Here is a 26,411-nt window from a genome sequence, read left to right as displayed (position 1 = left end):
CAGAAAGATCCTCAGGGCAGTATGGAATTATGACTCATTGTTCCTAGCACAACCCAACGATTCTCATGTTGTGCCAGATCCTATGGCACAGGTCACAAAGCTAACAGAAATCTGGTAGCAGCTAATTGTAATTTACCATGTGGATTGCTCTTAGCCAAGTGGTATTTTAACAGCCTCGCTACTCTTTCCTGCAGCTGAGGGAAGCTGCAGTGTACAGGAGAGCCCAGATCATCTCTAGCACTCTTAAGTCTGGCCATCATTAAATCACTGGTCACTGACACTCTTTTTGCATCCCAGCTTCTTTTCTCAACACAAATCTCCATGTGGAGCTCAATGAAGAGGTCCCCATGCTGACCATGGATGATGCATGAAGATTTAACTAGCACCTTTTTTTGGGTTGTTTTTTTCTGTGGAAAAAAAAAAAAAGGAAAAAAAAGAAAAAAAGAAAAGAAAAGAAGTTCATCAAAATCACAGGAAGCAGTTAGATTTAAATGAGTTTTTCACCAAGCACTTTTAGGTCTAGGTATGAGTCTGTTGAGGGGGATATATTTGGAATGAAATACACATTCGGGATAGAATTTTCTTGCCATGCTGGACCAACATCCAGTTTACTGAAGGTTTTCCTGACTGCTTTGACAGTGTTAGAAGGAGCAGTGAGACCAAGACAGAGTTTCATTACTGCTGAAGAGGGTGGAGGGGTTGGGCTTTGGCATTGTTATACAAGGCTAGCTACAGTATCTGTCCTGGCTGTTTTATTAACATAGGTTGTTATGCTAGTATTAGGAGTTTAGAATTTAAAAACAGAGTAGGGATGAGATTGGCAGAGATAAATAGCTGTTAGAAAATCAGTGTTCTTATCTAGATGACCTTCAGGAGAAAATGGTTAAAAGACTGAGTGCTTTCTTTACCAGGAGGGACTAAAGAAGCAACACACCTAAAAACACTACGTTATAAAGGTGTCTGAAAAATAACAGCCATTACTGATGTGTCAGTCATGCAGGAGGTACGGGAGTTGCTGAGGGTGCCTCAAGGAAATAGGAACGTAAGAACATAACATTGTGCATTAAGAACAAAAAATAACCTGAGAAACATTTGGGCCAAAGATTTGGGTAAAGAGTGGTTTCTTACTTATGAGTCCCTGGCAGACTGTATATGGTCCTCCTCAAAGTACTCCTTCGGCTGGATTAGGCTGTAGACAAAATATTGATTGGGCTTTGCAGATACAGGACAAATGGCTGAGGTCACAAAAAAAAAAAAAAAAAAAAGGCTGCCACTTTCAAGCATTCCCAGCATTCACAACAGAGAGTGGGTAAACAGCCTTATTCTTAGTGCAATTTCTTGCCTATGGGATGGTTTGCAGAGCTAAAATGTTGCACAGTACAGGAAGAAAGCCGTGTGCAAGGCTCCCAAGCTCTCAGCGGAAGATGCCTGCACATAAATATAAGATAGAACCTGGCTTGAGTACAAGTCACTGGGAAGAGATTTTTGTACACGAAGATAGAGGAGAAAGTACCTGCTTCCAGACACACCTGACACCATGGAGTACAGGTTCAGCCTCATCCATTTTTCTCTCAGATCAAACCAAGGATCTAGTCTTTAACAGGAAAATTTCAGAAAGCAATGCAGATAAGTCCAGGGGAGCAAGTTGACTGGAAATGAGAGACAGAGAAAAAGGGGGAGGGAGAGAAGGAGGGAGGGAGGGAGGGAGGGTCTGGGGAGACAGATGAAGGAATGGCCAGATGCAAAGAGAGGTAAGAATAGGATAAGACAGGCAGAAAAGTGGGTGGGTGTGTGGTTGACTGGCTGGACGAGAAGAAAGCAGTCTGGTAGAAGCAATTCAGGCAGCATCCATAAACTCACTGATGTAAAGATGTCACATATCATTGACTTGCCAGTGTTAATTTCTGGATTAGCATGTTCTAGCACAGTCTGCTGAAGCAATTGCTTGATCCCCTAAAGGGATGCAGCACAGTCTTGACGAAGAAATGCATGCTTGGGAGCAGGGCACACCTCTCCTGCACTCTAATCCACACTGATCACTGATTCACTCCATGGCCTTTGGCAACTTACTTCACCTCTGTGAAATGGGGATAATAACCCTTAATCATCACACATAGAGGGGTGTTGAGAGGAATGATGGAGGGCTATAAAGCACAAGATGCTTTTGTATGGAAGTAGTGGAAAGGGTGCAGGTCTCAGCATTTCCCCCAAGGCTGCCCTTCCAGCCCCCACCCATGGAAGAGTTCCAGCACTGCCCTGAGCCAGGGACATGTCCTGTGAAGGCAGGCTTTACCATAGTAGTGCTACTTGGAGTGCCACCTTAATGGCCAGACTGAAGAGAAGTGGTTTGTTTTCCTCATTGAATATTTTTTTAGGCTAGTGTGTATGAGCTGAAGAAAATGAGGAAAAACCCCTCACAAGCTGCAGCATGACAAATCTCTGTAGCTCCATGCCTATATTCATAGAGTCATAGGATCATTTGATTTGACTGGACAAGAGCTCTAAGATCATAAGGTCTAAACACTGCCAAGTCTACCACTAAACCATGTCCCTAAGTACCACATCTGCATGTCTTTGGAATGCTTCCAGGGATGGTGACTCAACTACTTCCCTGGGCGGCCTGTTCCACAACCCTTTCAGTGAAAATGATTTTCCTAATATCCAACCTAAACCTCCTCTGGCCAACTTCAGGCCATTTCCTCTTTTCTGTCACTTATTGCTTGGGAGAAGAGACTGATGCCCCCACTCTGCTACAACCTCCTTTGAAGTAGTTGTAGAGAATGATAAGGTCTCCCCTGAGCCCCCTTTTCTCTAGGATAAACAACCCCCTTTTTGGACGCACTCCAGCAGCTCAATGTCCTCCTTGTAGTGAGGGGCCCAAAACTGAACACAGTATTTGAGGTGTGGCCTCACCAGAGCTGAGCACGGAGTCATTTCCTTAGTCCTGCTGGCCACTTTATTTCTGACACAAGCCAGGATGCTGTTTGTTTTCTTGGCCGCCCAAGTACACTTCTGGCTTACATTCAGCCAGCTATCGACCAATATTCCCAGGTCCCTTTCTGCTGGGCAGCTTTCCAGCCACTCTTCCCCAGCCTGCACTGTTGCATGGGGTGGTTTTGCCCCAAGTGCAGGACCCAGCACTTGGTCTTGTTGAACTTCATACAGTTGGCCTCAATGCATCAGTCCAGCCTATGCAGCCTATCCCTTTGCAGAGCCTTCCTACCCTCAAGCAGCTCAACATTACCTCCCAATTTGGTGTCATCTGCAAACGTACAGAGGGTGCACTCAATCCCCTTGTCATTGATAAAGATGTTGAAGAGAACACTGAGCCCTGGAGAACATCTCTGCTGACCAGCCTCCATCTGGATTTAACTATGCCACCTGGCCATTTTTTTACCCAGTGAAGGGTACACCTGTCCAAGCCATGAGCAGCGAGTTTCTCCAGAAGAGTGCTGTGAAAAATACTCGTTTCATTGCTGTCTGGAGGAGAGGACAGCAGAATCAATGTGCTGGACTCTCACCCCATCCAGGTGTCATACAAAAGCAGGCACAAGAGAAAGAGATTTTTTCTTGAAAAGCAAAGCAAAGCAAAACAAAACAAAACAACAACAACAACAAACTTGGAGCTGAAGAGCTTGTATTAGTTGTGGCCACTCCACCCCTTGCACATTGGAGTGGACAGTAGCAGAGAGCTGCCTCAGAAGACTAAACCAAAGACATCATGGAGCACTGTCATGGCAGAAAGGAAACCCAGTCAAGGGGGTGGTGGTACATGTTTGAGCAGATCCTTTGCTTAGGCAGAAGAGACAGATAAATGGGGACTCTGTCATCAACATTAAACGAAAAGTAAATTAAATGAATTTGGAGGGATGCCAAAACACAGCATCCACACATGGCCTCAGTTCCTGCAGAAAACATCCCCAAAATGTACCCTTTAAATTGCTGATACCCTTCAGCCAGAGAAGAAATAAAAAAATAAACACCATCATCATTCAAGGGCTGGGGGCTTCGGGTAACTGAAGCAACGTAGCACATCATACCTTGCCCATTTCCCAGTGACAAGTGTTTATGTGAACAATGTAGGACAAAGAAGGCAAAAATTCAACAATGCTGTGATACCAAATTTACCAGCAAATATATAGCAGGGTAGCACCACAACTGGAAAAAGATGAGACTAATATTAGCATATGATAGCATGGAGAAAACATTACCTGCATTTCCTCTAGATATGGCAAGACACTACTTATGCCTTAGTATAAATCATTTTTCTTTGAGATTTAAGACAGAATCCCTTCACTGAAAACATTTATGTGTATGTTACTATTATGTCTTTGGACATGTTTCTTCCCCAGCAGCTTAAGCACGTGCTTAAACTTCCACCAAAGCTCAGAAAGGTATTGAGTCAAAACATAGAGAAGATGCTGTAGTCTGTGAAGCAAAGCTGGCATGCTTTGCTGAAAGGCAAGGAATTATTCTCCAAGGGAAGGCTACACACCAGTATAAGTGCTGGGCACTGTGAAAGCTCCCATTCCATGTGTGTGGCATCATAGAATTATTAAGGTTGGAAAAGACCTCCAAGATCATTTGGCCCAACTGTCCCCCTACAGCCAATATCATCCACTAAACAGTGTGCCTAAGCACCATGATAAAGCATCATGTAATTTTAGAGCCATTTGTGGAGGCTTCACACAAAGATTTCCCTGCCTCAGCAGCAGTACGTATAGAGTCATAGAACTGTAGAATGGTTTGGGCTGGAAGTCATAGAATCATAGAATGGTTTGGGTTGGAAGGGAACCCAAAGATCATCTAGTTCAACCCCCCCCCCCTGTCATGGGCAGGGACACCTCCCACTAGATTAGGTTGCTCAAAGCCCCATCCAATCTGGCCTTGAATACTTCTAGGGACGGGGCATTCACAACCTCTCTGGGCAACCTGTTCCAATGCCTCACCACCCTCTGAGTGCAAAATTTCTTCCTTATATTTAATCTAAATCTATGCTCTTTCAGTTTAAAACCATTAAGCCTTGTCCTGTCACTATATTCCCTGACAAAGAGTCCCTCCCCAGGTTTTTTGTGGGCGCCCTTTGGGTACTGGAGGTCTCCTATTAGGTCTCCTTGGAGCCTTCTCTTCTCCAGGCTGAACAACCCCAACTCCCTCAGCCTGTCTTCATGCCTCCTGCAGCACAGGCATTAAAATGAGCTTCCTGGCACAGCTGGTACATGCAGAAGTGATCCTGCAGTACCATGTGCTCCTGCAAACCTGGCCACCAGAAGAGGGGCACAAGGCAGAGAGAACCTGCTTGATTCAACCTTACCCTGACTGACTGGGCCCAGGTTTAAAAAAAAATAAATAAATCCGGGTTTTCCTACATCTACATTAAATCCTGTAAGCCTGATATCAGCAGAGACAGTAAATGATGGTACCATTCAACATGAAGATCTGCATTTGTCAAACCAGTTTTCATCTGTGGAAGTTTCTTGTCGCATGCCATTAAGCCTAACTATTCGCACCATATTTTTAGAAAGCCTACATGTATCTTGAAATAAGGGATCATGGGTTTCCTGGTCATTTTATTCAGATCCCAAGAGATCCTTTGGAAAAACATACAGAATTGGATGTGTGTCTACAATATAGGAGGCTTGAGCAGCAAAGTCTTCCTCAAACACATATTTGCTGCCAGGTGGAGTAACATATCAGTAATATACATGTATTCATATGTCAAAGCATTTGGTTTTCTTTCTTAAAAGGCTCACAGTGCATCCCTCTGGCTACTGAAACACCCATCGTGACTCCTGCAGACATCTCTGCTGCGCATAGACATTTAGCTATGGTCTGAATTTCTGAGGAGCTCCAAACCACTTAACCGTGCAGGAGAGCACTGCAGAAAGGTTGTGTATACTGCCGTGCAATGCACCCATCCTGAACGCAGGGTGCCTGCAGCACCCACCTCTTCTTGTGCTGGAAAGCCAGGGCTTTTCTTTGTGGTTCACATTCAAAAGGCAGTTGCATGTGACAGGATCTCATGCCAGACATTTCTGGAACCTGGGCCTGGGGCCCCATGACATTTCTTTGCACAAAGCCAAGCATCACATACAGTGCAGCAGTCACTCTCCTGGTTGGGATGATCGTTTTAGAAAAGAAGAGAAAGAAAGACTTCAGAAGCCTATTTCCCATCAAGAGCAGGGCTCTGGATGAGCCACATCCATGGGCTGGGTTATGCTGGACCTTTGTGCTCTGGGAGGCAGCACAGGGGAGACTTTTGTGACCTGACACCAGAGAACAACCAGAAGACTGTAGCCTGTAACAAAACATAAGACAGACTTAGTCCTGTAGGTTTGCACAGTAATCAGCAAGAATGGCAGGCCCTTGCAGGGATACCCTGGCCTGACCTGGCCTCTGACACGGTCATTTCACAGCAGCTGAAGATGCCATCAGACAGTGTTACTACCCAAAAAGGCAATTCTTTCCACCAGTCCTGGTCTCCACCAGGTTGCAGCACAACCACACAGCTCCATCACAGGGCTGCACCAGCATGTGTCTCCATGTGACTAGGCAGGGCCCTGCAACACAGCACCTGCAGTTTCTCACCAACCAGAGGCAGGTACTTGGGGGGCAGGTTGATGGTTTGTTTTAGCCAGGGACAGGTTTTTTCACATCCATCCATCCATCCATCCATCCATCCATCCATCCATCCATCCATCCATCATCTCACCCCCCAGCTGGACAAGCTGTTGAGTTGATGAGAGGGTAGGGAGGGAGGGTATTGCTCTAAGTGTCCATCAGCTCAGTTTCTGGGAAAGCAAATGGTATTTGGGATTGACTTGATTGGGATTGAAAATGGGATTGACTGAACTCTTTATTTTTCCTAAAAAGTGCTATGCCCAGATTTTTGGAATACCATGTTTGTATTTTCTGTTTATAATATTTATTTATATAGTTATTTCTATACTCCCTAGTTTTGTGAAATTATCCTTCAATGAAGAAAGTGCATCAGGAATACAGGAAATACTGCTGCAATTTGCAAGTGTCTAACTAACGAATTACATGAAAGACCATGCCAAAGACTCACACATACTAAGGAGATACCAAGCATGATTCAGGTGGACCATACACAGTGGCTAGTGTCCAGAAAACCCCACACCTGCACAGAGGTGTATTGGCTCTAGGAATAGTTGTTCCAGGGCTGCCAAAGACAGTCAAAACCCCTCACCACGTGGAGTGATGCAGCTGCAGGATGGGAATTCATTTGCTGATACCTGCCAACAGCCAGAGTCTGCATCTCAGCATGAGCTGTGCACTGTGGGTGAAGCTCTGCAGAAACCTAGCCATCTTGTGTCATCCCCCAAAAGCCTCAGGCGTGTGCCGTGTTAGAGAGAACTATTGATAATTATGTTTAAAACTTTCATCTCCTTCTTCACATCTTCACAGTGAATTTAATGATGGAAGAAGTTGCCAGATGTTAATTATTATCATTATCAACTCCTAGCATTTACTGTACAAAGCAGTGCTTTTCTTGGTCTCAGTAATCTGTGATTACAGCACAGAGAAAAAGGCAGGTTCATTAAAGTAGCCCGCAAATGTTAGCATAGTCATTATCCAATTAACGTTCCTTCTTCACAGGATGAATATAAACCTGACAAAGACCTCTCTGAAGTGGATCTGAAAAATGCCATCCGTGTGCACCACGCCTTAGCCACAAAAGCCTCTGACTACAGCAAGAAGTCCAATGTGCTCAAACTGAAGACAGCTGACTGGAGAGTCTTTCTCTTCCAAGCCCCGTAAGTACCAGCTCTCCCTGCAGGGCCTGGACCAGCAACCTGACTTCCAGCCACAAACAGAGCCTCTTCTGCCCAGCCAGACCAGCACACACATCAGGGACAACTCTGGGGGAAAAAAGACTTCTGAGGAGGAAGGTGCTAAGCAGGAGAGATTAGGGTGAGGTCTGTCAGACTGTGCAAGGGACTTCATCTGGGGGCCACAGTTCCCACTTGCCATGCTTGTCAACTGTGTGCCAGTCCTGGAGCCTTTCTCGTCTGTCATCAAGTAGGGCTGAGCAGGATGAGATGGGAGGTGAAGGTCTGAGGAGGAAGGTGGCTTCTCTTTTCATTCCCCTCATGCATTAACACCTGAAGCACTGCAGTCCTTCACAGACTACCTTTGCCCTAAAGCCTGCTTCCACAGTTGCTCTGGCAAAATCCTGTAGACTTCAGCTAAGGTTGTGCTGCCAAAGGACTAAAGGGAAGCTGGCAAAGCAGAATGGTTCCAAAGCATGGTTTGACTTGCATTGTAGGAGAAGATCTCTGGGGCTGGACTTATAAATGTGTTTGCCTGACAGACTATGGAGTTCCCATTCCCCTTCAAAAGCAGGATGGGAACATTTGGATACACTCATACTTAACTGTACAACTGTTATAAAATTTGTTTAGAGAGTTAAAAAATTACATCCCAGTGCTAACTGCCTTTTGTGGGGTGGCCACATAGAACTGACCTTGCCAAAATTTGTGCAAGCAGCTGGGATTGCAGTAGCCAACGAGCCCAAAACACATCACTGTGCCACTAAATAATGTCCCACTATCTCCAGTTTGTGCGTGTCCTCTCTGCAGGCTCTCCCCTTACTAACTTCTGTTGTCAGTCTGCAGAAAAAAATCTACATGTATATGGTGCTTTGAACTAAGGAGCTGACAGTTCCTCTCATCAGCCTTTGATGGGTAAGGTGACTAAAGCTCATTAAAGAGCTCACCAGTCAGACCATATCTTCTTCTTTCCTTAGTCCATTGCAGAGGAAAATCGCTTTGCTAGAAAGTGTCAAGTGTGATTGAGCCATCTCCTGTTCAATGTTTTCTTTGTCACCTGCTGTGAGAAATGATTTTGTCTTGAAGTTGGGATGGGTACTAACATCAGGCTAAATCTTGGCATCTGAATTTCTGCAGTGAAAACCTTCTTGCAGGGAAATCCCACCTGAGCAGTGCTCAGATCTGATTAGGGACCCCGGGCAGAGTTCCATGAACATCTGAAGAGTTCATCCTTGTCCATGGAGCCCCATGGACAAGGATGTGTCTCCCACTCCCCAAAGAGTATGGTACTCTTGGCACTTGCCACCTTGCTACCTCTCATCTTCAGGGATTACCTCAGATCTTCAGGGACTACAACTGGAGGTATTAAGGAAGGCAGAATTCCCAGGGCTTCATGTAGGCAGACAACAGGCCTGAAATCATTGGAACAATGTAGAGGAGCCAGTTAGCCAATGTTTTCCTTCTCACTACTCAGGATGGCACAGAAATGGCTTCAAAGAAAAGCCACCAATAGCCCTCGGGAAAGCAGGTGGCTCCAGGGCTGTCTTGAGCTGGCTGGTCCTGGGTTAGGAACCTTTATAGACACTCCTATCTCTCCTCCCATCCTCTGTAACAGAAGTAAAGAAGAAATGCTGTCCTGGATCCTGCGAATCAACCTCGTTGCTGCCATTTTCTCTGCCCCAGCCTTTCCAGCTGCAATCTGCTCAATGAAGAAGTTCTGCCGCCCACTCCTGCCTTCATCCATGACCAAGTTGTGCCAGGTAAAGTGTGACAGAAGGAGCAATGGAGGGGTGCCCGGTGCTCAGCCAACCCATCAGCATGCAGCTCACACTGAGCTCATCTGCAGCTCCCCCAGCTCTGCCTAGCAGACACATTAAGGTGCTCAAGGCTGCACCCGCTCAAGTGCACACTGTGTAAGGGCAGGAGTAGGGGTGTAGAGTGGGAGATTTGGACAGACCACAGCAAACTCTGGTGTCTGCATGATGCTTCTATTGCAATGAATATAAAGCAACCCTATGTACACACACACACCTCAATGGGTGTTGATTCTGTCTTGTTTATTGCTTTTTTTTTTTTTTTAATGACATGGCACCCAGAGGTGACACCTTATTTTTTTTTTAGTCTGGAAAGCTGCAGAGCCTCAGAGGAGAAGGTTTACTGGAAGCAGGGAATGCAGTGCACCAAAGCATGGCTGCCTAAGGCTCTGTTAGCAAAGAGCAATAGGTAGCTGCCATCTGAAAAAGCCACTCGTGTTTGCAGTGTCTAGGGAATGCCAAACATGACTTATCACCTCCAGACAATGGGGACATTCTGCCACTGGCCCTCAGCAAAGGGGAAGGGAGAGGACAGCCTGAGCCTGAAATGATTAGAACGGAGATACAGCTCTATCTGCTGAGCAGATGTCAGAGCCCAGACAGGGAGGATACTTTATCTCCAGAGAGAGCAGATGCACAAGCTCTTGAGACACAGCTAGTTCTGCCTGGCTATTAAAAGATGCAGAGGTTTCGTGTTCATGATGCTATAAACGCCCAGGTGCCAGAGAAATCCAGTCCTGGCACTTGTGATGCATGAGTTTTGATCTTCCTCAAATACCTGTGTTTCAGCTGCTCCTTATCAGATGAATTTTCAAATGTGCTGCACACCTTTGGCCCCAGCACAGGGTACGCAGCCCATTCCCGTAGCAAGGCTCACGTCCTTGCATAGACAAATCCCATGTCAACAGGCTGGCGGTGCACTTGGGTGTTACACTCCTTCGTTTTAATACCTGACACAATTCTCTCGGCAGGAGGAACAGCTGAGATCTCATGAAAATAAAATGAAGCAGATTGCAGACGAATTAGCAGAGCATAAATCACATCCTGTAGAGAAGAGCCTCAAGTCGAAAGAGGCTGAGGAGTACAGGCTCAAAGAACATTACCTAATTTTTGAGGTAAAGGAACTTTCATCTTTTCTGTGATACATGATATCTTGGCTGATTGAGGAGAATTGAGAACTGCAGAGTGGATGCTGTGAGCCTGGGAGTGGGGGAGGGGAGGAGAGGGGAGTGGAGGGGAGTGGAGGGGAGGGGAGGGGAGGGGAGGGGAGGGGAGGGGAGGGGAGGGGAGGGGAGGGGAGGGGAGGGGAGGGGAGGGGAGGGAAGGGAAGGGAAGGGAAGGGAAGGGAAGGGAAGGGAAGGGAAGGGAAGGGAAGGGAAGGGAAGGGAAGGGAAGGGAAGGGAAGGGAAGGGAAGGGAAGGGAAGGGAAGGGAAGGGAAGGGAAGGGAAGGGAAGGGAAGGGAAGGGAAGGGAAGGGAAGGGAAGGGAAGGGAAGGGAAGGGAAGGGAAGGGAAGGGAAGGGAAGGGAAGGGAAGGGAAGGGAAGGGAAGGGAAGGGAAGGGAAGGGAAGGGAAGGGAAGGGAAGGGAAGGGAAGGGCTTACATGCTAGATGTGTGTTATGTGGCAGTGATAAGCCTCACTGTTTTCCATTGAATCTATAAAAAGAAATGACATTTCCTCCCCTCTGTGATTTCTAACACAAGGCTTGGAAAAGTGATGAGAGAAATAAAATCTTCCTTTACTGTTCTGGAACTTGAAATTTCCTCAGGTCCCAAATAAGGAAGGGATTCTGTTCTCAGTGCACATCAGCCTTTTCCAGAAACATTCAGAAAAAGCTAAAGGAAACCGTGGGAGTATTAATCTTGTTTTGCTGTAACTGTTACTGTAAATAGAGCCAAAACCAGCATTGCAGGTGCTTGCAGACTTTTTGAGGATGCACGTAGCTAAGTTTAAATGCTCTGCAAAGTCTCAGTAGCATTTAATTGAAGAAATGGGATATTTTGTTCCAGAGAAAGTTGAGCACAAGGCAGAAATCCTGCCACAGAGGTGGCAATGGGGTGGGACTGCTGGAGGGTCTGTTCCTGCTTTCAGCAGGAGCTTAGATTATTCCCAGTTTTAGCCTGGGCTGAGTGTGGCATTTTCTTGCCATCCCTGGAAACGGATGGAAATCTCCCATCTCCCACAATCCAGGGCTCCACCACCCGCTTAGGGAAAGAACACCATGTAATGTCCAGCCTGAATCACCAGAGCCATAGTTTGTGGCTGCTGGTTCCCTTGTGTTTGTGCCAACCTTTCAAATAGTTGCATGCTGCTGCCTCCTGTTTTCCAGACATCTTGTTTTTGATATCTGCAGAGGAGTAGTCTCCATCCAAGCTTTTTCTCTAGGCTCCCTTTTCAGTCTGCAAGAAGAAGCTGGCAGTTCCAGAGCATGACTCATCTAATCTATTTTATGAGATATACTCTAGAAATGCTTGTTTCTCTGTGCTGACAAAGAAGTGAGTATAGGCTTCCTCTGAGATGTTAGAGGAAAGGACTGGGGTTTTACATAAGTCCATAAAAAGAGGTCCCATCTAGTCTTGAAATGATGCCAGGCAAAGAAGAGATTGCCTCCATTTTTTTTTTTGCTGTCCTCTGTGAAGAGCAATGGGGGCACAGCTTAATGGTCACAGTGAATTACTGGATGAAAACAATGCAAGCAGAAATATTTATATCGACCGAGAGGAACTTTCCATGTGCTAAACAGGGACATCCTCACAGCGTTGTTCTCAGACAGGCAGGCAGGAGTGTGGGCACTCTGAATGTCTTAAGTCAGAAAGAAGCAGATCTGCACTTCGGCCACAATAACCCCATGCAACACTATAGGCTTGGGGCAGGGTGCCCAGAAGACTGTAAAGAGGAAAGGGACCTGGGACTGTTGATCAATGCTTGGCTGAACACGAGCTGGCAGTGTGTTCAGGTGGCCTAGAAGGCCAGCAGCACCCTGGCCTGTATTAGAAATATGTAGCCAGCAGGAGCAGGGAGCTGGTTGTCCTGTACTCTTCTCTGGTGAGGCTGCACCTCAAGTGCTGTGTTCAGTTTTGGGCCCCTCACTATAGGAAGGACATTGAGGCCCATCGAGGCATCTGTGGCGTGTCCAGAGAGGGCAACAAAACTGGTGAGGGGTCTGGAACACAAGTCTTATGGGGAGCAGCTGAAGGAGCTGGGGTTGTTTAGTCTGGAGGAGAGAAGGCTCAGGGCAGATCTCACTGCACTCTACAACTTCCTCAAGGGAGGTTGTGGTGAGGAGACGGTGAGCCTCTCTCTCAAATAACTAATGATAGGACTCAAGGAAGTGGCCACAAGTTGCACCTGGGGAGATTTAGATTAGAATTCAGGAAAAGCTTTTTCTCTCAGAGTGGTCAGGTGCTGGAATGGCATGCCCAGGGAGGTGGTCGAGTGGTCAAGTGGTCGAGGCAGTCCCTGGTGGTGTTCAAGAAGCGCCTGGACAAGGTGCTACAGGATATGATTTAGCAGCTTAGTGGGCAGCATTGGTGATAGGAGGACGATTGGACTAGATGATCTTGTAGGTCCTTTCCAAACTTGTATTTCTATGATTCTATGATTCTATTCTATGTTGGTCTTTTGTTGCCTCCAGTACCCACCTTAAACAATCAGAGTGGCAGTCAAGACCTGTAAAAGCAAGAGTCTTGCACAACCATCCACTTTTTCCTCAACCCTTTGAACTGCAAGTTAATAAGTCTTTGAAGGCTTTGGTTAGACCAGACATTGTGCTGTCATTAAATATCTCTTGCAGAGTGTGAACAGTGGGATCCTGATAATATAGTATGTGTTTTCCTGCAGTAGCAGATGGCATCGCCTCTGCTTTCCACACATGCCGTGGCCTGTCCCTGTTCCCAAGCTTTTTTCTCTGTTTTGTCTTTCCCTGCAGAAGAGCCGCTACGAGACATACATCAATCTGCTATGCATGAAAATAAAAGTTGGGACAGATGACCTGGAGAGAATTGAAACCAGTTTCTTTAAGGTGGAAGCTGATGACATTGCTTTGCGGAAGACACATTCAAGCCCTTCCTTGAGCCAAGGGCATGTGTCTGTCACCTGTAAGGTGGAAAAGGACATAATAGAGCAGAACACTTAACAAGGAACGTGTGCATGGGTGAAATGAACTGGTGATGCTTTGCGCTCCTGGACTAGATCAATGAGCACAATTTTACCTAGGAAATTATACAAACAAAACCGTAGACGTGTATGACACGGTGACTGCTCTAGTGAAAGAAGTCAAAGAAGCTTTAGTTGACACTCCTTGGCAATGCTCTGGCATTTCAGCATCATGGACACTCCATCTCTTCTTTTCCCCAACAGCACCAGTGGCTTTTCTTTCCCTTCTACTGCAGCCTGCACAATAAAGGGATACGCTCATTCTCCAGGTGCCGGGTTGCTCTCTTCCACCAGCCCTATCTTCTCCTCCTCCTTCCTCCTTCTCTCCCTGGAGTTTCCACTTGTTCACATCCACAGTTCCCAGCAGGGCAAGAAACTCAGCCGGGACAATGGTGTCTGCGTCACCACCAGCACTCTCAGAGAAAGGCACAGAGCAGCAGGGAGCACATCCCTCGCACAAGAGGAGTGCTGTCTGGCACGTCACAATAGGACAGGTTTTGTGAGCTAGCCACCAACTGAGTGAGAGGCGTCTTCAGCACAGTGTGTGGGACTGTCATCTGCCCATGGCAGTAGAGGCCTGAAGTGCCCTCTGTCACCCTATCCTTTTTATATATATATAAATATATATACATATGAATATATATAAATAAATATATATATATAAGGAAAACTTAATATGGGATTTTAACCTCAGTGTGCAAGAGAAGGTAAGCTGCCTGGAGAAGACACTAGGGACCATGGAGGGTCTGAACAGGACATTTTCAAAAATGCAGTAGCCTATGTTTCTTTTTTTTTTCTTTTTTTCTTTTTTTTCCTTTTTGTACTTGAATGGAAAGCCCACCTGGCTTTGCTGTGAAACATCGCACTCCTGTTCCTGTTTGTTGAGACAAACTAGCCAAAAGGCTGTTTATTTAGCATCCATGGCATCTGCCACTTTGGGTTCAAGCACAGTTGGAAATGTGCTTCAGATCCAGCTGAACCTTTGTGTGCAGGAGCAATTTTAACTGCCCATCAGTGTTGTAGTTCCTCCATTTTGCGATTCGTATGCTGTACTCTTTTAAAGAGGGAATTGTGTTTCCGTTCCTTTCTGCTGTCTGTGGTCCAATGATTTACTGTTGTACTAGAAGCGATTCCACTGCATTTCAATGCCACAACTGTTCTCCCGCACTTTATTTATTTATTTTGCTATTTGGTTTGGTTCCTTATCCCAAATTGCCTTTCTTTCTTTTAGGTGCATTCATAGTAATCAAGTTCCAGTTTTGAAGGATCTTGTAGCTGCTAACTACAGTCATTTATTGTTTATATTTTGCAGCATTTTTTAAACAAAGAAGATTTATTTGGACCTTCAAAGTCTGAGAGACTATTGACTACTGTTTTCCACAATGGTTCATACTACTAAAAACCTCCATCCTATTTTGTCACCTCTTCTTTTATCTCTGTTTCTTTGTACAGTTTGATAGCTTATTTGAAATGATGCACTAAGAATCATGTAAAAAAGAATAATAATAAAGCTGAATCTGTTGGTAAAGAGAATTGGTCTGAAATGTGGTTCCACTGTGTGCTGGATTGGTCGCAGACTTCACAGCCCTGCATGACCATGTTCACACAGACCTCTATCAGCTCCTGCAAAGAGAAAGCCAGGACTCTCTGGCCAGCACCAGAAAGTATCAATGCTTTTCCATGAGTAGGGTGCCAGCACACCTATCCTACTGAAAGCACTTGCCTGCCTAATCTTTGGATGGATGGCTTGCCGGTAAAGCAGGTGAGACAGATGGGCTGCTTTATTGACACGTTCAGGTAACATTTCCTTTCATCTGGTGCATCTTAGGTCTGTCAGTCCATGTAGGTTTATGGGAGGAGAAAGATATCAACATCTGCACTGGTGGTTGGCGATGTTCTGGGAACTGTTCTCGGAGGAGCATTTGCCTTCATTGGGTGTTGTAGCTGTTTCTCAAATGTGCCATGTTCTTTGCAGTGTCAGGTGTAGGTACAGGCATCCCTTACACTGGGGTCCTTCAGGATACTCCTACTCACATGAAGTATCTGGTTCTGGGGATGCCCACTCACTCACTCATTCACTCACTCACTCACTCACTCACAGTGGAAGCCTAGATGAAAGTCAGGCCCAACTTTTGCTGTCCAAAATCCCAGGTAATATCTTGTGCCTCAGCCTGTCCTTTCTGACTAACCCTTACCTCAGGCAGTAGAATCTCTAAGCTCTAATTTGTCTAAGAAATCCAAAAACAGTGTCTTTTTCCCCCATGTTGAAGGTGCCACTCTGTCATCCTTGGACAGGACTAAGTTGCAGGAAAGAGCGGGATCTTGTGAAGTCTTCTTTGTGCACCAGGCCTCAGAGTCATGAGGGTCTCCACCCAGTGGATGTGGCAGCATGGATTAAAGAGCCCTTGGCAAGATAACCAAGGGAGTTAAACCTGCACTTGGTGACAACCAACACAGTTTGTCCTGGTACACGAGGGCTCATCTGGGTGCAGATGCCTTTGCAGATGTGGTGCCCTCTTACCTACAAGGGAGCACTAAGAATACCCCAAAACATCTTGTTGGACCAACCTTCCACCTCAGTGTATGACCAGGCAAAAAGTGCTTTTTGTTTGTTTGTTGTTTTGTTTTTGTTTTTATTTGTTTTCTCCCTCTTTCCCTGCCTGGAGGAGAAGGACTCAGCTGCTGCTATGAGAGGGCAGCAGCTTAGAGGAATTAAACAGACAGATCTTTTTCTCCTCCTATAGGCACCTAAATGCACTTTCTTCCAGAACATGCAGCCAGGACATGAAACCTTCCCCCTTCACCATGCATCCTGTGAGGAGGAGCAGCGGCAGAGAGCATGTGACATGGCCAGCAGCTCCCCTATGCCCCTGGCAGGATCAGGGCCAACGCCACACTGTAGATGTGAGCACTCAGATGCAGGCAGTGCCTATTTGACAGGCAATGGGACAAAACTGCTGACAGCTTTGTCAGGAGGTTTTACAATCCCAAAGCCAGGGTCTGACATTCCTCTCCTGTTTGCACCTCACCATTTGTGTCCACAAAGTGATTCTAGCCCCTCTGGGAAGGGTGGCATCATCGTACTTGCCGAGCAGAGATGGCATTAAGGTGTCAGTGGCTCCCCTCACCTGTGAAAATTGCTCTAAAATATTAATGGCTAAATCCTAACAATACACATAGTTGGAGATGAGGGCTTTAAAAATAGACCAGATGGGGAAAAAATGAGATAGATACAAGCTTCCTTCAGAGGCAATTTGAGAGAAAAGTAGTGTAATTGCCACCAAATACAGAACAAAATTATGGGAAACCAGGGGCACATGAAACAAGAAATCACCACAAGAAATCACGAGGCAGCTACAGCTCAGAGTTAGTGATGTCTCTATCTGTAGAGTGTCACAAGTCCCGAAAACCACGGAGCAGTAGAACATCTCCCTGCATGGGACTGAGCAGATGGTGATGCCCTGATGTGGAACAGCTGCCCTGAGCACCCCCCCATGGTTCAGCCACACCACTGTGCTGCACAGCGGCCCAAAGTGCAGCTGTAGGAGGCCCCAGAGCTGCAGCCTTCCTGTAATGCAGATGTTGCTGAGGGGACAACTTTATTACAGCATCAGGTGGACTTCTCCAGGGGCAGAGCTCACCAGCTCACAGACACAGGGGAGAGCCAGTCAGAGAAGCAGGGTGGCTCTGGGAACCCAAAGGCCCCTCATCTCTGCCATCTTTAAGCTTGGTTTCCCCAGGGATCCTCACCCTGGGTGAGCTCCCACACCCAGGGAGGTGCTCTCTGCCTATTCCTGTCAATCTTGCTGTGCTCCAGGAGCTGCTGGAGGAGGTAAGTCAGGAGATCAAGGTCAATGGTCAGCCACAGCCTGTCCCAGGAACAAACAGGAGCGTGCATAGCTGCATGGCCAAGCACAGCTATGGTCCTGCAGACAATGAAAGCAGCTCAGCACCTGGCAAAGCTCCTTTCATCCAGAAAGGCATGGGGCTGCACAAAAGTGGGACAAGATGTGTCTGGAGACTACATGACAAAGGTCATCCAAACCAGGACTTGACCCTACCACCTTTATCTCCAGTCCTAGACATCTAGTACCTCCTTTGCACACTGCTGTTGGGTAGACACTACATTGAACACATAGCAGGAGGGCAAGATCCTTTCACTTTCAATCTTTGGGAAATCAGTGTTAAGATGCTTTTATTCAGGGTGCAGTGCTGAGCCCTCTGGTCTGGCTGGAATCCCCACAGTACATGTGATGGATGTCAGGGGAGGTCTGTGACCCAGAAAGGTCATCTCCAAGACAATGAACATCGTGATGCTGGAGCAGAAGAAGCCCAGACTGAGGCTGTGCAGCAGTTTAACCTGGCCTTCATCCCAGACTGAGGGACTGGGGATTTCTCTCATAGCTCTGTGTGTTTCTATGAGGTCAACTCTGAAAAGTCTTCACATGTAGGGACCAGAGTTTAAGAGGTCCCTTTCCTACTAGATGGCATCAGCTGGGACTTTTTGGCATCTGTCATATCACTGAGCAGGAACTAGGCAGCTGGGCTGAGCCATGGAACACGATGATATAATCTCAGAAACTGCTTCCTGTGAATAAACCATAATGTTAGAGATCCCCCTACATGTGAACTAGCCAGAGTCAGAGATTTGCCATGCAAGAGCTGAAGAAGGGACCTTTTTTGCAGGTGGGCAGCACAGCACTTGCAGAATTGGACCCAATGCATCTCCAGTCCACTGCAGAAGTCACGGGAATCAGTGCCAGCATGCAAAGTACAAGGCATGCATCTTGGCCTTTCTTGTCAGAACAAAAAGCTTCCACCAGTGGGGTGATGGGGTGAACCTCCCAGCCTGGAGGTAGAGAACAAGTGGCATCCTCCCAGATGTGTGGGGTAGCACCCATTCACCTCAGTAAGCCTCCACTCCTGAGCCCAGTGGTGAAGGTGAAACGTCCAGTCAGGTAGAAAAACACCCACCTCTGGGACTTCAGGGGCATAGACACTTAAGGGACTGGAGTATCAGTCTTAGGTGGAGATGCTGAGAGAGCTGGGACTGTTCAGCCTGGAGAAGTAAGGGCTCAAGGGGGCCTTATTCATGTATATTAATATATGATGGGATGGGATGGACTGGCAGACAAGACTTTTCTCAGTAGGGTTTGGTGACGGGATGGGAGGAAGTGAGTGGACACAAATTAAAAAAAAAATAATATTAAGAAATGGAGTTTGAACACAAGAAGATGCTTTTTTTTTTTTTTTTTTTTTTTTTTTACTCTGAGGATGACCAAGCACTGGCTCGGGTTGCCCAGAGAGGTTGTGGCATCTCCCTCCTTGGAGATCTTCAAAACCCATCTGCATCCGGTCCTTGGCACTCAGCTCTGGGTGTCCCTGCTTGAGCAGGCAGTTGGACCAGCTGACATCCAGAGGTCCCTGCCAACCTAAACCATTTTGTGATTCTGTGTATTGTACTTGTCACAGCCTACCCATTGCCCCCCAAATTGCCTTAGATCAATGCTGCCCACAGTTTGTTATTTCTTATTTTATTTATAATATAAAAAATGTTCAAGTGTTAAACAGTCGAGAGTTCTGACATTCAGACAATCCAGAGCAAACTTTGACAATCATCTTATGACAAATTAGCAGAGTTTTCTATCTGACCCCATCACGGGTGAGGAATAGAGGGTTTAGTTACTTTATTGCTAAAAGTTAAATGAAATACACTGTCAATTGTTGTATTATCTTCTCAGTCACAGCTTCACCATGCATCCAATCTACAGTATCTGAAATGCAAAGGACATGCAGAAGTAAAAATATAAAAAGAAAAAAGTCAGGCTACAATGTAAACAGGTTTGCTGCAGAGAACTGAGGCGAGAGGGGCACTTCCACCAGGATGCTCTGCTGCCTGGAAACGCAGGACTGTCTCTTTGCGCCACAGAGCCAATGGCCAGAGCTGCTCCGGGTTTGGAAACACGATGTCTGTCATCGGTGGCAAGACATTACAGTAACAACTGTCTTTACAACAAAGGGCACAGCGGGACAGAGGAATCCGCTCGTTGGGCTGCCCCGTGTGGTGCCCGCGGTGCTTCCCAGCCAACGCAAGGGGCTATGCGCGGGGCCGGAGCACTCAGACACCAGGGTAGCACAGCCAGCGGCTGTCTGGCACAGCACCTGGGGCAGCAGTGGCCATGCTGTGCCCTCTGGGCATCCTCGGTGGCAAGAATGGTGCGCAGGACACTGTAGCCCACACAGCACCATAGCAAATGCCACACCATGGCCACTGCGTGCTTGGTCAAGGGGATGCCACAGCCAGCATGGCACCAGGTCCAGTGCGGCTCTGCCCTGCCAGGACCACTGTGCAGTACCACCAGCCTGTCAGGGCTGGCTTCAGTGACGGTATTGAACCATATGTAACAGGGTTTTATTTCACCACATTCCTACAAATGTCTTACGTATCGGACTACAAACCTCTGCCAACCCAATTTCACACTCACATGTGAAACGGCCAAAAGTTCAGAGCTATATTGTAAGGGCTGCTGCTGCATTTCATTTTCTCTTCCTACCTGTGTGGCAAAAGAAACATTATTTCTGCATTTCGGTATGGTGCTGCTCAGTTTCTTTTTCTCCTGATTTAAGCAAAAATACAAGTATTTTATGGGGCAAGACAGACCCCCATTAGACATGATAATGGAAATGCTCCCAATCATGTCCTTGATGTGTGTTAAAATGATAGAACAAGATCATTAATAGCAGGGTATAGGGCAAAGTGGTGAGGCTGTTTTCTTCTGATGGAAGAGTGCCCTTGTGACAGGTTGTCTCCCAAATAAAAATCTGTGATCTTAAAAATGCTACTGAAACAGAATCCTCGGCATGAATCCCAGCACTAGCATACAGCAAAAGGCACCACGATAGTTTTATTTTCTATTTTTAAGTAGTCAAAAATTGGCCCACCTTTTTTTTTTTTTTTTACTTTATTGTTTGTTTCCATTTCTTCTTTTTTTTTTTTTTATTTTTTATTTTTTTTTCTTGGAAGCTGAAAATCAAGACATTACATATAAATAGAGATTCCCTATAAAAAAGTCATTGCTGTTAGCTATTATAAGACAACTTTGCTAAAATGAAAATAAAACATTTTATTTGTTATATTTTTTCCTCTTTTATATAAAATAAAAATATTTATTTTTGTCTCATTTTTGTTTTGCCTCCCTCCTCCGCCTCCTCCATGCGGGTATGTCTGCGAGGCGCCTAGAGAGGATCGGGGTCTTGTTTGGGCGTTGTGTGTGCCAGGCTGCTGCGCCCACTCTCCCCGTGAGCGCTGTGCCTGCTGTAGGAATGGTAAGTCCGGCTGTCACCTGGCCGGTGGAGCGGAGGCGATTCTGTGTTCATCGTCTCATTGTTCTGAGTGCTTAGGAAGGGGGTGCTCTCAGCCACCAGCTCCTCGTCAGACTCGCTGTAAGAGGCGCTGCTCAAGGAGAAGGAGTCCCGGACCGCTCTGGCTCTGTGGGGTACGTGCCCGTTCAGTTTGGACTTTTTCCAACGCTTGTTGCTGCTGGCTGTTTTCTTTGGCTGTTCTAGTGCTGTGACATACTCCTGTGTTGTCTCATACTCGTCATCCTCCGTGATGCGGAAGGGGCTGGAGGGCAGGCTCCCCATGCTGTCATTTAGGTAGGTCTTCCTTTGGTAGTAGCTGTCGTACCTCTGCGTGTCCTGGAAGGGAAGCTGGTACCGCCGTAGGAGGGGTTGCTGTTCCTCCACACGGAAGCTGATGGGAGCTGCTGGGGGCAGGGAGACAGCGTGTGCGGAGTTGGGGGAGGTGATCTCAAAGGTGGGCACCTGCGTGGCCATCGAGTAGTGGAAATCCACGGGCGACAGGCGTGCTGGTGTGGTCAGGGCTGACACGTACCTGGAAGAAACAACACCTCTGTTTGGACAGGGAGCATCCCAAACCCTGCCAGCTGCAGCTGCACTCTGCTGAACACCCGGCACTGATATGGGGGACCCCTGATGTGCCTGGTTCTGGAGCACTGCATCTCCTGGGGAAGAGGGTGGAGGGACCTTGTACTGCAGTGTCTGAGGGAGGATGAGCTGCCGGCTTTGGTGGGTGTTTGGGCACCAAAGCATGGTGGTCCCCAAGACCAGATTTCCTGAGGGAGTTGCTCAGTCTGCACCCTTGCTCCTCCACCACGTGAGGAGCTCACCACAGAGCCCAGCACTTGGCAGCTGAGATGTGGCTCCCAGGGAGCCTTCATGCCAGCTGAGCTGGATGTGCTTCCCTTGCTGCAGGATAAGGCTCAGGACCAGTCCTGCATGACTGTTGGGACTGAACTTTATCTGGGACAGGGCAATTCTCACCCTGCAACACTGCAAATCTTGCAGCACCTCCCAGCAGCCTGTCTGAATGGACTGGGATCAGAAACAAGTGAGCAACTTGCCTTCTTTGGACAAGTCCCGTTGCCCTGACGGGTAAATGCCCGAAAGAGGTTGGGTGGCCACCTGTGTCATCCATGGTGACTCATGGAGGGCTGCAGCAAGTGTGGAGATGTGCTTCAGCACCATGAGGAACCAGACACAGGAAGAGGACAACTCTCTGTCACTAGCTGGTGATTTCCCATGTCTGCAGTCATCTTCCCCAGAGAGCTGGGTCTTACAGAGCCCCATCCCAAGGCTGTGCCCACATGCAGCACGTCTGCTCTCCATGCCACCCAAAGGTACACTGAGGACTTATCCAAGTACCTGGAAGCCAGCCCCTGCTTGAGCTGCTGCCCCACAAATCTGCCCTCCTTCTCTGCAGGGAGGACTTCATCAGTTGCTGATTGCAGCCAGATATTTTCAGCTGCTCTCAAACTTGCACTCCAAACCTGTGTTGCCCACAGGTGAGCAAGGAACAACTGACAAGGCGCAATGCTTGTTGCTGCTACCAGAGTGACCTCTTGGGGACATGGATTCCTCTGGTCAGGACCAGAGCTGGAGCTTCTTCTGGACTACCACGGGACTGCTACTCTAGGCCAGGGTGGACGTGAATGGATTTCCATCCAGCAGAGAGGGGCATGTCTGGCCTCTGTCATGCCCAGGCAGCACAAAGCAGGGGAGTCTGACCTCTCGCTATGCGGCGAGTCCCGCAGCGAATCCACTGAGTCGCGATACTGCATCATGGGCCGCCGCGAGTCCTCAATGCAGAAGGCAGCCCCGCGGCGGGCCCGCGCCTCCACACATGCAGGGCTGTTGCATTTACTGGTTCCCACCGAAGACAGCATTATCCCAGACTGGGAATCTGAAGTCAGGCTCTCCGTCCGCTCCAGGCTCCAGGTGTGGCTTTCATGTCTGTGGATCAAAGTCCATATGGACAATGAGCAAGGAACCCCTGCTAACGTCTTCTCAAAAATGCCACATGCAGCCACAGATCACACTCTGCTCTGCACTGATATCCCTTTTCTGTCTCTCATGGAAATACATCTGGCCAGGAAGGCCCAGTTTTGATTTGTTTCACTGTTTCTTGGAGGTCTGATTTTAGAGAATAAAGAAGGGCATTGCAGTGCACACTGGGTATTTAACTCACCAACTCCTGATGGTGGGAATAGGATGGGACAGCCTCTGCAGGGAGGCCTGGGAAATTCTGCTTTGTAATCGCAAAGTGTTTTGGTGCAGAGCAATGCACTGGCTGTGCCAAGGCAAGTCTGCAAAGGATCTTCACACATTGCCAAGAAGCAGCCCCTTCACAAATGCTACCAGAACAGAGTCAGAAAAAGACTCAGAATTACTTCATGACCAACAGAGAAAAGCACTCCTACTAATTAAAAAAAAAAAAAAAAAAGGTTTTGGCAGCAAAATACATTCGAGGAGCTAGACTGAAGCTACCAGCTATGATGGATAGTCCTTGGTCAGCCTGGAACTCCCCCTGCCCTTGGCTTGGTGCAGAGATGACATCCCACAAGCACGCACCAGTGAAGCATGGGGTCCTGCACACACCGAGGGTCCACCCACACTGGGCTGACTGCTCTCCATGGCACAAATCCATGTGGATTGGAGCAAGAGCTCTGAGCTCCCAAACTGCACCAGATGGAGCTGTGGTGGCAGAGTATTTTGGGTGGGGGTTTACAGAGGCCTCATTAAGACTTCCAAAGAAGTTGTTAATTATTAATAGCTCCAGGCACATGTTCAGTTGCAACCAAAGCATTGATTTATAACTTCAAACAGCATCCTCATTAGAGGTGCTGATAAAGTAAAATGGAACCATATTATGCTAGCAGTTTGCCTCTGGCATGACTTCAAGAGACACCTGCTCACTGCACTTGACTCAGGAAAATTATATGGCAGGTAGCCAGGACCAGAGGCTATGCAAGTAGGTATCTCCCCACACCTGTCATATATTAATGCTGCCCTCCAGACACAACTTTGTTTCTTCAGGAGGTACTCAGAGATGGCCCTGGGATCCAAGGACTTTGAAGTGAGCCTTGAAGGCCAGCAAGGTGCAGCTCTGCAGGCACAGGAGTCTCTGTGCACCTTGCTCAAGCCTGCTCAAAGCTAGCCAGAATTCAGCTGCAGCATAAAATTTCAAAAAATCTGGAAAACACCCCATCTGCTCACTGAGGGGGGGACTTCCCTGGTTAAAGTAGTCATTTCCAGCCCAGCAAATCTTTCTTGTCTCCCTCTTTACTTACTGGAAGTTGAACCAATGGACTCTGGGGAGGAATTTTCCTGAAAACCTATGTATGATATCTGAAGCTGATGCATTGTACACTGAGTTCTCCTCCCTAATGAATGCCTGAACCCTGAAGAAATCTGCCAGAATGCATCTTCAAGCTTTACCTGAAAGGATTCACTGCTTCCTGGACAAATGGATACAAACACACCAGTCTAATGAAGTAAATAAGCCAGGATAACTTTTGCTTATGAAGTCAAAGCATGTGATCTACGTGTCATTGACAGAAGGTAAATATGGATCCCCCGCACCCTAGTTACTTTTCAAAGGCATGCATTCTCACAGGGAAGCACTGTCACTTACTGGAAGAACACAATGAGATTTCATCATATAAGATGGAAGACCTGAATGCCCAAACTCAGAATAGTGCAGGACTTTCTCTAGAGCATTTGAATGACTTTTCTGGACACCATAGTAATGGAAAAGCTCCATCTGCAATATAAATGTTCTTAAGACCAGCAAGAAATTCAACTGAGTCATGCTGGTCTTCCCCCTTGATGGCTATTTTGAAATGTGAAAACCTATGTTCTTCTGACAAAAAAACTTGATTCCCAAAATTAAACCCTAACTTTGCAGACTAGGCAAAATATTTTGTGATGTTTGTCATAGCTTACCTTACAAAAGGCAAATATATCAAGCATGAAATAACCATTGGATGCTTAATGAATTAATGCAGGTGTGCTGTGCGGTTGCAAGAACAACTTGGAAAAGCTTCCCTAGGTGCATGCTCCAGTTTGAGTCTGTTCAAGGCATGAAAGTACAACTTCATATCCTGACTTCCACCTCTGTCAGTGCAGTAGGTTCCTTTTGGGTCCTTGTTGCAGTTGACCTGCAGCATCACACCTTTCCACACCTCTCACTAACCAGCTGTGCTAGCAAAGATCTGCAAGTGTTGGCAATGGCCTGTATGGCACTGTAATGCCAAACATCAACTTAAAACAGAAAGAGAGATGAAAGGAGAATCTTTTACTGGCTTTGTATCTCACAGAATCCTAAGGCAAGCAGTAAGAGTTCAGGGGGAAATGGTATACATCACCTCTGGCTGGACGTTGGAGTGGCTGTGGAGCAGTGATGTGATGGGGAGCAGGAGTGACTTCCCGAAAAGGTTGTCTCTGTTTCCCTACGGATCACATGTTCGGTGGCAGAAACATTCTTAGAAATATACTGTAAAATACAAAGAATCACACAGATCAGCCAATAGCTTGTCAGCACTGCTGCAGCCAAATTCTGCTGGCTGCATTATTTCTGGTGAAACCACTTGAGGATTGAGCGAGTACCGCAGCTCCCTAGCCCACAGAAGGAAAAAAGGAAGCTGGAAAATGCCATGCAGTGGCCCCTCTCTGCCTCTGCACTTTGAATGCTGGAAAAGAGCCCTGGCACAGGGATTACAGAGGAGTATGAAGATCCAAGGGGTTCCCCAGACAGCTGTGGCAGCACTTTATATTTGATGCTACTGAGCAGAAATGCATCTCTTCTTGCAGGAGGTTATGCATCAGACAGAGTACCAAAAACAAGGCAACCATATGAGATCTGTCAGAAGCATAACCCTATTGAAACACTAGGTGTAATCCTAATATTTATACTGAAACATTCCTTCATCTAAAAGTAAGCAGGGTCAGCCGTGCTCTTCACGGGGAGAAAGCTCTCTGGGGGAGTCAGCATTTCAGGCTTAGATGGCTGATTCTTTAAAATTTTCTTTACCTCCTCTTTCAGTGCTGGCTTTACACCTAGTTAAATTTTAGCATCCCAAAGGTAACCCAGCAGAGCTTGTAACTGACTCAGAGTACTCCTTGTACAAGGGCATGTAGTGATAGGACAATGCTTAATAATTTTAAACTGAAAGCACGTAGATTCAGATTAGATATGAGGAAGAAATTCTTTACTCTGAGGGTGTGAGGCACTGTAACAGGTTGCCCAGAGAGGTTGCGGATGCCCCATCCCTGGAGGTATTCAGGATTA

At 47.0% G+C, this 26,411-nt stretch overlaps 2 protein-coding genes across 11 annotated transcripts in view; one reads left to right on the top strand and one right to left on the bottom strand.

Annotated features, from left to right (window-relative positions):
* PSD2 (pleckstrin and Sec7 domain containing 2) overlaps positions 1 to 15,279 on the top strand; it is an 84,783-nt gene extending 69,504 nt beyond the window's left edge. For all 6 annotated transcript variants that reach the window (XM_084535305.1, XM_084535306.1, XM_084535308.1 and 3 more), the window contains 4 exons: positions 7,621 to 7,778; positions 9,409 to 9,553; positions 10,579 to 10,722; positions 13,536 to 15,279. In XM_084535305.1, the coding sequence (XP_084391431.1) occupies positions 7,621 to 7,778; positions 9,409 to 9,553; positions 10,579 to 10,722; positions 13,536 to 13,742 (654 nt within the window). In that variant the 3' untranslated portion in view covers positions 13,743 to 15,279. The remainder of the gene's footprint in view (positions 1 to 7,620; positions 7,779 to 9,408; positions 9,554 to 10,578; positions 10,723 to 13,535) is intronic.
* Positions 15,280 to 19,280: 4,001 nt separating this feature from the next.
* The window catches only part of NRG2 (neuregulin 2), a 177,229-nt gene continuing 170,098 nt past the window's right edge, over positions 19,281 to 26,411 (bottom strand). For all 5 annotated transcript variants that reach the window (XM_084535263.1, XM_084535264.1, XM_084535265.1 and 2 more), the window contains 3 exons: positions 25,489 to 25,616; positions 22,850 to 23,074; positions 19,281 to 21,656 (listed from right to left, as the gene is read on the bottom strand). In XM_084535263.1, coding sequence (XP_084391389.1) covers positions 20,999 to 21,656; positions 22,850 to 23,074; positions 25,489 to 25,616 — 1,011 coding nt within the window. In that variant the 3' untranslated portion in view covers positions 19,281 to 20,998. The remainder of the gene's footprint in view (positions 21,657 to 22,849; positions 23,075 to 25,488; positions 25,617 to 26,411) is intronic.

This window comes from Aythya ferina, assembly GCF_964211825.1.
Source record: "Aythya ferina genome assembly, chromosome: 14".
Taxonomy (NCBI): Eukaryota; Metazoa; Chordata; class Aves; order Anseriformes; family Anatidae; genus Aythya; species Aythya ferina.
Note: the sequence above shows the minus strand (reverse complement) of the source record. Positions and strands in the feature narration are given on the sequence as shown.